Source organism: Mirounga leonina, unplaced genomic scaffold, assembly GCF_011800145.1.
Source record: "Mirounga leonina isolate KUSES-001 unplaced genomic scaffold, KU_Mleo_1.0 Mir_151, whole genome shotgun sequence".
Classification (NCBI taxonomy): domain Eukaryota; kingdom Metazoa; phylum Chordata; class Mammalia; order Carnivora; family Phocidae; genus Mirounga; species Mirounga leonina.
Window position 1 is genome coordinate 60,632,102 of NW_023270377.1, and position 11,928 is coordinate 60,644,029.

Here is an 11,928-nt window from a genome sequence, read left to right on the forward strand (position 1 = left end):
GCCCTACTTTAACTGTGGCCACTTTGGCAACACAAGCCTATTCAGCGATATTTTATACATGTAGCCAACTTATAAACTTTCCTCATAGCTCTAGAACCTATGAAGAGATTAAGAGCAGCCATTTCTGTAGCAGAATCAAAACAGAGCTGTGGATTTAAAAACAACAAAAGGATCCTACTTGGTAGGTGCCTTTTGTTCACTAAATGTCAGAGTTTAAGAGCTGTGTGACTTCCTGTGATTCACGAAAACATGTAATCAAACTGCCCACGGCCCCTTTAGAGGAAGCTGTCCTGTGAAATTGAAAAGCCCCCCAGTTTGGTTTTAAAGGGCAGCCTGTGGGTTACAGAAAAAGGACTTTGGGTACTTGGTATGAAAAAGGAAAGCAGGGACACACTGACAATTGTCCTATCAATGGTAAATGTTCAGTGAAATGAAATGAACATTTTAAAAGCATGACAAGGAATTACATTTAAACGCATCAAATAAATAATCCCCTTAGAGTTTTAAGAAGGCAACCAAGCCTCCAGCCCTACCCCTGAAGGTTGGCGCATGCAGCCTTTCATTCCCACCCACTCTGCCAGCCATCAGATTCAAAAACAGAGGTGTGTCTCCATCCCTGCTTTCTTCCCTACGCCTTCCGCATTCAGGAAATGTGGCAGCTAGATGCATCTAGAATTTAAAGAGCATTTTGCTCCAAACCAAGAAAAATAAAAAAAATCATTATGTACCACATCTGTTTTCTAAAACACCATTGAATATTGATTCAATCACAGTATGTGCATTTGTTAAGATGGCCATAATTTCAAGCAATAAAATGTTCCTTGCTCAATAAGCCATCAACTTTCCCCTGTGTTATTAAAGAATGGCCCATGCACTATAATCACCAAACCTTTATTCTAGTCAAAGCTCCAACTTTCAAGTAGATTCTGTACTGGCATGTTGATTTGACCCAGTCAGATTGCAGAATTAAGAGGAATTTCTTTTCGGTGCCTTTTTGTTCAGGGGATTTTATCTTTCAAGGGTGTTAGGTTCAATAGGGGACATAAAGCAAAAGTCAAGAATCATCAAAATTACTCAATAAGATGCCTTAGTGAGTAAGGAAAGGGTTAAGGTATAGGCAGGGAGAGATAGGAGGCCCCTGACCCCCCTGACTCGGCTCACACAAGGGGATATATGACCAGGCTCACAGAAATCCCGAATGTGGAGAAAGGCTGAGGGATACAAAACCAGAGATAAGGGAATAAACCAGACCACCTGGCCCTGAATGTGAGGGAGTATTTTTTTTGGCAGCTACGTTGTAATCACAGAAAATGACCGGATCTCAAGAAGAACTAAGCCAATAAGGGTGTTATCAATAGTCCTTGCTCAAACCAAAATGGCACAAGAATTTCAAGACCACAAGCTTCCCAGTCGGTTCTCAACAAAAGACTGCCACTAAAACCCTACAGTGGCAACCCATTCGGGACCCCTCTCACTCTGGAGAGCTTTTTCTTTCTGTTTCTGCTCTCACCTTCACTTAATAAACTTTCACTTTGTGGCTCAGTCAGTTAAGTGTCTGCCTTTGGCTGAGGTCATGAGCTCAGGCTCCTGGGATCTAGCCCCACGTTGGCCTCCCTGCTCAGTGGGGAGCCTGCTTCTCCCTCTCCCTCTGTGCTCCCCCTGCCCCGTTGTGCTCTCTCTCGTGGTCGTTTAATCTCTCTCTCAAATTAAAAATAAATAAGTAAATAAACTTGCACTTCACCCTTTTGTATCCACAAGATTCATTCTTTGACTCTGTGAGACAAGAACCCTGCAGCCCTGTAACATTAGGAAGCACTGTGTTGGATGCTAGCCACCACTCACTAAGGCCAGAACAACATATTTTCCTCCACACTGTTGGGGCAGATTGTGTTCATTTTCTGATAGCAGGTGAAGTCAATGGCTTGCACTAGAAGAATGAAAACTACGCCACTTGCAACCCTAGCGTTCCCATCAGAGTGGGGAGGTAGGAAGCCGATTCCCCGCTGAGGGAAGTCCCACCTCCCTTGTCATCTCTCCAGGGCACGTGCTTATTGAGGAGGGTGGTAGGTGGGCAGAGTCACTCCCACTCCTCACTTCTCTCGCTTTTGTTGAGCACAGACAGTGCATGTACACAGGATGCAACGCTGCTGCATTTCAAAGTTCCTCCCTTCTTCTCCACTCCCAAGGGTTCTACACCTTCCTTCTGACCCCTAGCAATCCAGTGACTCTCCTTCTATGCCAGAGGCTGCCATCGGAAGCAGGGCTTGCTAACCATCTCTGGCTAAGTGTGTGTGTGTGTACTTGTCCTATGTTCCAAACCATCAGAGCCCTGCTATGACCCTAATTCGTTAACGTGAGAAACTTGAGTCATGCCACAGTATCAGCGGGTGAAAATTGTTTAAAGTTTAAACACTTGCAAAAAAATAATAAAAAAATAAAGTATAACACTTGCAATGATAATCAGGCCCATACCAGACTTTCTGAGGCCTTAAATAAAAGCAAAAACTGGACAAAGGATGTCTCCCCTCACTTCAACCTGGCTTAGTTACTGAACTTATACACAGATCTCTGATAGAAAAAACAGATTTTAAAAAAGTAATTATTTTATCAAGTTTTATAAATATTTTACTTTACACTCATTTATGTGCTCTAAACTCCAAACCATTTAAGATGAACATGTGATTCATGCTGAAATTAATAGTTTCTATCTGCTGAACATTTTACGCTAAAAGGAAAAAAGAGAAAATATAGTTTATGCCTTAGCACACACTAGGTATTTTTTCTGAGTATTATATTTTTCTTAAAGGCCTAAATTCTTATATCTCATTTAGGTGAGAGATAATAGGACTTACAAATTTTTAAAATTTAATATTTAGATTAGAACTTAACTCACAAATTTTCCAAAACATTATTATGTGTGTTTTCTCTCCACACCTTTCTAATATAGTAGGTGTCTGTCACAAAACAGAGCTTTGGTTTATTTTCTGCTAACAATTAGTAATGAATTTCAGAAAGGACATTTTTATTTGCTTTTGTTTTCAGAGTTGTGGTGATTTAAGGGGGTTATTAACAACATTTTTCTATCCTCTAGAATTGCTCTATAGAATAGCTTCTCACTGGTCCTTTCATCTCATTCAGCAAGGAAAGAGCAAAAGTAACATAAATTTAATCTCAATATACATAACGAGACAAGCAATATTAAACAGACCATAAATTTATTGTGTAAGTCCCCTAAAGCATGCCTTAAAAAACTGCAGATAAAGCAAAATGGTCAGGGTGCCGTGTAGATCATCACGGTCTTCCTACTGTGTGTGTGTGTGTGTGTGTGTGTCCAGGAACTACTTTGATTGCAGCCAGAGAGGCTGAGTGTGTGTGTGTGTGTGAGTGTGTGTGTGTGTCCAGGAACTGTTTTGATCGCAGCCAGAGAGGCTGAGTGTGTGTGTGTGTGTGTATGTGTGTATCCAGGAACTGCTTTGATCGCAGCCAGAGAGGCTGAGTGTGTGTGTGTGTGTGTGTGTGTGTGTGTCCAGGAACTGCTTTGATCGCAGCCAGAGAGGCTGAGTGTGTGTGTGTGTGTGTGTGTGTGTGTGTGTGTCCAGGAACTGCTTTGATCGCAGCCAGAGAGGCTGAGTGTGTGTGTGTGTGTGTGTGTGTCCAGGAACTGCTTTGATCGCAGCCAGAGAGGCTGAGTCTGTGTTCCCCAGGACTCTATGGGCAGTGCCACAGGGAGCAGCAACACGTGATGGGAGAAAAGTTCTGAAGTGTGGTTCTCCACCCAGTTCCGCCATGTAACAACTTATGTAACCACAGACAAGTCACTTCTTCCCTGGGCCTCTGTTCCTCAACTGACTACCAGGAGACTGACCTGATGAAAAGCCAAGGTTCCGGCCAGTTCTAGGAGCCCGGGATTCCCTTTTCCTATAAGCAAATGGTAGGCACTGGACACACCTGACCACCCAGCAGCCTGGCAAAGATTGCCCATTCTGGGACAAAAAAAGACTAAGGACATCTGGTTCAGCATACTACCAACTCTGGCATGGGCCAAAACAACCTGCAAAAGGCGTAAATGTCAGCATTGTATTACTGAGATATGAGTAATTTAGTATCTCAGGGCAGCCTCATTATCTGCCTGTGGTCACCCTGAAAAAGCAAGAGATAGTCCGAGAGGAGCATTTGCATGAGGCTTATTAGTTCATAGTTCTGGGCTCTTCTCATCTTTCAAGGCCATGCCCAGCCCTTTTTGGCTGCCTTGCCCATGCCTGAGGGGCTGATGTTCAAACACTCCTCGTCAGGAAGAGCATTTATTCTCCAGGTGGCCACTGGTATGAGCAGCCACCTGCCTGCCTGGTCACATCGAGGGGAGGCCCGTTTTCAGGCCTTGGAAAATTCCTGGAAATTCCAGTTCTCCATGTTTGAATAGAGAGCCTTTATCAGTCAGGGGGTAAAAATGAACTGAAACTAAGATTTCTTTGTCACTGTACTTCCATTATGAAATTGCAACGGGGTTTAAAAGACGGAGATCTTAAAGAGCTGAAGAGGAATATAATCAGAGACCCTAGAAACAAGACTTTCCACGTCCCAAGAAAAGCGGCATTTTAAAAATTAATATTTATTCTAGAGCTCATTGGTAGGATAAAATATATATTCTCAGGAAGGGAGCAGGGAATAATAAAATATAAAAGAAGTACTATGAGAATATGTTCTATGACAACCAGCCAACCAAATAGACAAAGATGATCTCTGAAAACCAAAACCCCTTACATATTTATAGTCTGAGGAAGGCAACTGATTTGACAGAAATGTTCAAACTGGTTTCCCTGCAGATTACCCCATTTGAATATAACAAATGAATTCCCCATACACAGTTGCCATGGCAGCCAATAATATATCGTTCTGTGCCCAGGCCGTCTCGGAGCCAGGCAAAAGATTGGGACAAGAAGCTAGAAGATGTATTGAGGCCTGACCTCTGGTTTAGTGCTTCTCTCTTAAGCTTTCACATGTGGTACCTGTGCTCCTGGACTGCATATGTGGAGTCAGGCACAGAGGCATCTCCGTCCGGAGGAGCGGAATCCAGAACAAATCAGGGTGGGCCTAGTGAACATGAGACAATCCACCTGTCCTAATATACTAATTTCATATATTGCCATCACTATGTCTTTGCCATTTTCAGCCTCATGGGGAATGGGAGTTGCAGGGAAGTGACTCTCTTGCATCCAGATACACACATTCATTACCATTAATAAAGAAGAAAAAGGCAGGATTACAGTGGATACAGTGGCGCTCTTCTCAGGCTCCTGCTTCAGAGCACATGCTGCCAGGAATCCTGGCTGCTCCCTGCTCCCAGCTCCCAGCTCCGGGCAGTACCTCTCACTGGGAATCTCCCGCAGCTCCGGGGAACTGCTTCCCCTTAGGTCACACCCCTGCCCAAGGTGGCACCCAGCTGCGACTGGCTGATGCCGAGATACAATCCAGGACAGCTCTGCAAGAGCACCCCAGCTCTCCATCTCCCAGAGAATGGGCAGTGGCCTCTGTTGCAAGAACACTGCCGTCCCATGTCTCCCTTGCCCAATCCTGCCTTCCCCACTTCCTCCCAGGTCTAGCTCCTGTAAGAACTCTCCGATAAACCTGCCACACGTGATGCCCAGAGTCTGTTTGAAGGGAACCCAATCTAAGATGAAGATGAATGAACATGAATGGGCTAATCCAATCTTGCCAAGCCAAGTAAACCTTGCGTTAGCAATTTTTGAAAATGAGTTACAATCAACTGGAACATGTTTTCTATGAAACGTTCCCAGTTTAAGGAAGAAAATAACCTTTTCCAAACTGTATTCCTATATTCACTCTGTATGAGAAGAAAAGATTATTAAACTTTTGAAGCAGAGAAACATGAACATTTTCAGCTCACAACCTACCTATAAGAACTGTGGAAGAGAAAGTCACATCTGGTAAGGTACTTGTGACACACAGAAGGGACCAACTCCTCGTATGTGTATCTTACACTATTTAGGCAACAGTGCATCTGCTTGTCCCTGGTGCTCTGTTTAAATGGATGGGTACCCAATGGGAGCCTCTTACCTCCAGGACCAGCCACAGCTGTCCTCCCACACAGTGATCCGCTTTGTAAAACATCCCATAAAACTTTACAACGTTGGGATGATTCGGAAGAAACTGCAAAATGTTGTATTCTGCTTCAATCTCTTCATCCATATCCTACACAGTGTAAAAAATGCATGCTGGATTAAGTCTAACATCTGAGGAAGGGTACAGGTATGATATCATTAATAAAGCATATTTATTCTATATTTTTTACATCATCATAACTGTCTCTTGAAAATACCTAACAATGGACATTCACATCCCAAACAAAACCTTCTAGTTATTACATTAATAAAATGTCTTTATTATATCCTTTCCTCTTTAATAACACTATTACAAATATCTATTTTATTTTAAAACATCTGATTTTTCAAAGTAGTTAAGGAGAAGTAGCTTGAAGGGACCCAACCCAGCTTAGGACACTTTATAACCTCACTGTGCAAGACAGCTTCCAGCATTATAACCTAAGTGCTCAGTGCTCTAAAAGAAGATGAATGAATACCACAAGTCTAGAACACTTTGTAACTTACAAAGACACTAGACTCTGTATAAGGGAGTGAAATACATTACTCTTTCCAAGATAACTTTTGAAGAACCCAGAGGGTCAAAACCAAAACAACAGTAAAATGGACAAGAAACAGAAATTCAAGGAATTTTTTAACTCCAAATGGAATCCCTTCTTTCAGATGAGCTGACAAATCATGACTCATTTTGAAATTTCATGCCAGGTTTTATGAAAATCATCCCTAGAACCAGGAAAGAAGCTGAAAGCTTAATGTAAATGAATTATATAGTAGTTTCAATTTACTACCATTACTTACACTGATTGGATCCAAAATTTTTACTGCAGCCAGGCTCCCATCTCTCTTGTTAGTTACCTTGTAGACCTTGCCATAGGTGCCTTTACCTATGGTTTCTATAATTTCCCAGGTATCAGTGGGATCTGGAAGTGATTCAAGTCCAAGCATTGTGGGGTTGTAATGAAACAATCCATACAGATGTTTCCTGATGGGGAGAAAAGTTTGTTATGTGCAACAGATCACAGGACTGGGGGCATTGGGCTTTCAAAACAAGAATATTCTTTTAAAAAAAAAGATTTTATTTATTTATTTGAGAGAGAGAGCTTGAGGGAGCATGAGCAGAAGGAGGTGCAGAGGGAGAGAGAGAAGCAGACTCCCCACTGAGCAGGGAGCCCAACATAGGGCTGGATCCAGGACCCTGAAATCATGACCTGAGCTGAAGTCAGAAACTCAACCCACTGAGCCACCCAAGCTCCCCTCAGAACAAGAATATTCTTATTTCTTAATTAGCAATGTTATGGCACTTTTTCTTTTTCTTTTCCCCTTTTAAGTAGATTAAAAAAAAAAAAAAGGTATTTGAAGCCTTCTTAAGTAATGGGGGTAGAAGGTGGAGGAGTGGGCAACATGACTCTGAAATATCTTTTAATCATATGATCTCACTGATATGAGGAATTCTTAATCTCAGGAAACAAACTGAGGGTTACTGGAGTGGTGGGGGGTGGGAGGGATGGGGTGCCTGGGTGATAGACATCGGGGAGGGTATGTGCTACGGTGAGTGCTGTGAATTGTGTAAAACTGATGAATCACAGACCTGTACCTCTGAAACAAATAATACATTATATGTTAAAAAAAGAGAGAGAGAGAGAAGATAGTAGGAAGGGAAAAATGGAGGGGGGGAATCCAAGGGGAAGACAAACCATGAGAGACTATGGACTCTGAGAAACAAACTGAGGGTTCTAGAGGGGAGGGGGTGGGCGGATGGGTTAGCCTGGTGATGGGTATTAAAGAGGGCACGTTCTGCATGGAGCACTGGGTGTTATATGCAAACAATGAATCATGGAACACTACATCAAAAACTTATGATGTGATGTATGGTGATTAACATAGCATAATAAAAACAAAACAAAAACAAAAACAAAAAAACCATGATTCTAAAAGAGAAGATTGGGGGCGCCTGGGTGGCTCAGTTGGTTAAGCGACTGCCTTCGGCTCAGGTCATGATCCTGGAGTCCCGGGATCGAGTCCCGCATCGGACTCCCTGCTCGGCGGGGAGTCTGCTTCTCCCTCTGACCCTCCTCCCTCTCATGCTCTCTGTCTTTCATTCTCTCTCTCTCAAATAAATAAATAAAATCTTAAAAAAAAATAAATAAATAAAAATAAAAATAAAAGAGAAGATTGTATAAGCACTACAGGAAGGAGCAAAAGGGCCAAAGAGTTGCTGCTGGGGTAGAGTCTGCAAGCTAAAGGTCTAACATCTTCAAGCTCAGGTTCTGGTAGCCATGAGCAGGCCTCCCTGATGGTCGCTGGACACCAGTCTCCATCCTCCATGTCAAAGTCTAGGCTACTAGGAAGGAGGATTTGATGCCTCTACCAGGCATCAATCAATGTACAGCACCCACTGCTGACCAGGTCTTGGGTCTTGCAAGGATTAGTCAAGCTCAGACTCCATCCATACAGCAATAGCCTAGTGTGGGAATCACACTGAGTAGTTACCCAACAGCCGTAAACTCACTTTGTCTATTTAATAAGAACTCAGCCCTGTGGAGTTCAAGTATTTTAAATACCAGCAGCAAGCCTGACAGGCAAATAAATTCATCCAAGACTGATCCCATGAAAAAGCCCCTTTAAGTTCAGTTGCTCCCTGATGAAGGGTCCCAAACCCAGTCTCTTTCTAACCACAGGGGAGGGGCCAATCTGGCTCCAACAGCGAGAGTCATGGCATCCAATCCCCACACAGTGGCTTAGTAGCCACCCACAGCGAGCACTTCTGCCTCATCCTGAGCATTCCAATTTGCACTTCTAATCCTAATTATTTTCTATATAGCACCCTCCCAAGGTGCAGCCTTCTGACCTGGCACAAGAATCCAGTTTTTATCCCTACCCTTTGTGATGGGGGCATTTCAAAGATACTGAAAACCATTACCAAAACAAAATAAAATCCCACTGACTGTGCGGTTGATGCTGGAAAAAAACTCGTCTTTCCAGAACTCACCTGGCAAGCACATAAGGCTCCAAATGAGCCTACAATCAGCACTCAAGAACCCAGGCAAGGTTCACCCTGGGCTAAGGAACTGACCCCAAAAGACTGGCTGGACCCCAAACAACTCCTTTCATCTGCTCATTTCAAGATTTGAATAAACTCCAGCCTTTCCTCCTGGCCACTGTTTTATAAAATCAATCTTTCTCACCACATGCTTCACTATTTTTGCCATCTGTACATTACCTATGTTATTAGTTATTAAATATGTTTAAATTACTTGCTTTTTCATATTAATAAATGTCTTTTAAAGGCACTTTTATTTCTATCCTAAATGTAAAACTAGTTATTATCTGCCATACATCAAAATTAGCTGCAAAAAGAACATTATGCTAGAAACAATAAAGAGTTATTCAAAAGTTCAGCCAGATACTGCTACCCTGTCTGTGCTCTCTCTTTCTGGAAAAGAAAAAGAAAAAAGGGAGATAGAGGCGCCTGGGTGGCTCAGTCATTGAGCGTCTGCCTTCAGCTCAGGTCATGATCCCAGGGTCCTGGGATCAAGCCCCGTATCGGGCTCCCTGCTCTGCTGGAAGCCTGCTTCTCCCTCTCCCACTCCCCCTGCTTGTGTTCCCTCTCTCGCTGTCTCTCTCTGTCAAATAAATAAATAAAATCTTCTAAAAAGGGGGAGGGAGTAAGATCATCAAATGATGGAGAGGAATTACAGACAAGCACTAAGTTTTCCTTAACGTCATCAGAAGACCAGAAAAAGAATGAGCAAGGAAATAACTTTCTCTCTATGTTTTCAGTGTTCTTTATTGTGAGATCCCCCAAACCTCTCAACACCTTGAGAACTGTTCCAAGCCTAGCTTCTACAACAGCAAAAAGTTGGATCAGCCAGGGGTACTGGTCAAGGCCAGACAGGCTTGGGGGTTGCTGGGGAGGGTACTGAGATGTGCTTCCTGGAGAGAAGAATCTGGCCCATCAGCTAGATGGAATCACTTTACATTTGCCAGTGCAGTCCCTGTTCCCCCCAGCAGGGACACTCACATCTGGGTTCAGTGTCCTGACAGGAGTGCTCAAGTCAAACTGTCTGCATGATCCTGGCCCTTCCCTGACCAACCCTGAGATGTGAACTGGCTACTCATCTCTCTGTACCTTGGTTTCTTCATCTGCATCATGGAACCGCTATTGGTGATTCAATCCACTTCACAGAGTTGCTATTAGGATTAGGAGATGGAGACAGAATAAAGTGAGTGTAATGAGAGCCCAGAGACGGCATCTGCCATCATAAAAGCATCGTACCAAGTTCTGCTTCAGAATAGGCAAGGCTTCACAGTTTCCTGTTTTGTTTTATCTCACTTTTAGCCATGAACTAAATGAGAACCAAATTAGTTTTACTCCAATCAGTTAATAGTTTCAGACAAATGGCTGGAATTTGGTGTGTGCAAATGAAATTAAATCACAGAATGTGGAATCGGGAGAGGACCCTAGAGGCCACTGAATCAAGTGGTTTTCTAATGATTTTTGGTCCAAAAACCCTTTCGTTAAATTCAATCTCCCTGAAGATGCTGATGTTTAAGCCGAAAGAAGCAGCTCAGGTCTGGCTGAGGCATGCTGGGGAGCCCTGTGCCCCCATGGGAGACATGTAGGGTGACTAACCATCCTGGTTCACCTAGGACTGCCTCAGCTTTAGCACTGAAAATCCTATGTCCTGGGAAACCTCTCAGAACTGGGAAAACTGAGATAGTATCTGAGGTCCCTTCAGAGCATTATTAGAACATCACTGTTCAAGCACCCCCACTCCACCCCCCTTACTCCCTGTTATGTACTAAATCGTACATAAAACCCAAATTTAGATGTTGAATATGACTATATTTGGAGATAGAGCCTTTACAGAGGTAATTAAGGGAAAATGAGTTCATATGCTGGGCACTAATCCAATATGACTGGTATCCTTATAAGGGATTAGGACACAGACATACAGAGGGAAGACCATGTGAAGACCCAGAGGGAAGATGGTCATGTACAAGCCAAGGAGAGAGACAGAATCAACCTTGCCAATACTGTGATCTCAGACTTCAGCCTCCAGAACTGTGGGGAAATACATTTCTGTTGTTTGAGCCACCCAGCTTGGGGAATTTTGTCATGGCAGCCCTAGCAAACTAGTACACTCCCATTTTACAGATGAAGAAAATAAAACCCAGATTGGTGTCACGACTCTTTACAGGCAATGCAAGAATGGGAATCCAGGCCTCCCTGGGCCTGATCCTGTGATCCTTGTTCCACAGAAGAGAATGGAGGGAGTCAGCTGGTTAACAATGGTCCTGTCTGACCAACTGCATCAAATATTTAAAAGTTCTGTGGTGGGAATACTCCCAATCACATGGAGGCTAAATGCCTCATGAACCTAATGGATGGCAATCTCTGCTCCCCCCCAGAACAAAAATAACTCACCCAGAGGGGCTCATCTACAGTTAGCACCAATGATGGGTGAAGAGAGGGAGGACCAGGTTCTACCGCCATGCCCATCACGTCCATCTGGGCATCAAGAGACAAGGTTAAATAAAGGTGTAACAGAACAGATGCACAATAACAGGGTTGCCAGTCCTTCTCTCTTTAAAATCAATACCTGACTCTATCAACACTCTGATGATTGATTAAACAGTCAGCCCAAACAGTGGCTGCTTATACAGCTCTATAGAGGTGGTGATAATCTGCCCTGGGGAGGCAGCTGGAATAGCCCTTCTGAGAGCCAAAAAGCTGCTCCTTGTCAGAATGTTAACCTTGGGGGAGACTGCACTTCTGCCTATGTCTGGGTCTGGGGCATGACAGACA

General features: G+C 43.4%; 1 protein-coding gene across 1 annotated transcript in view; it reads right to left on the bottom strand.

Annotated features, from left to right (window-relative positions):
• MYO3B (myosin IIIB) overlaps nucleotides 1-10,299 on the bottom strand; it is a 394,690-nt gene extending 384,391 nt beyond the window's left edge. Inside the window, exons 1-3 of the mRNA XM_035008358.1 lie at nucleotides 10,249-10,299; nucleotides 6,918-7,101; nucleotides 6,076-6,210 (exon numbers count right to left, since the gene is read on the bottom strand). Of these exons, the coding sequence (XP_034864249.1) occupies nucleotides 6,076-6,210; nucleotides 6,918-7,101; nucleotides 10,249-10,271 (342 nt within the window). The 5' untranslated portion in view covers nucleotides 10,272-10,299. The remainder of the gene's footprint in view (nucleotides 1-6,075; nucleotides 6,211-6,917; nucleotides 7,102-10,248) is intronic.
• Nucleotides 10,300-11,928: the final 1,629 nt, after the last annotated feature.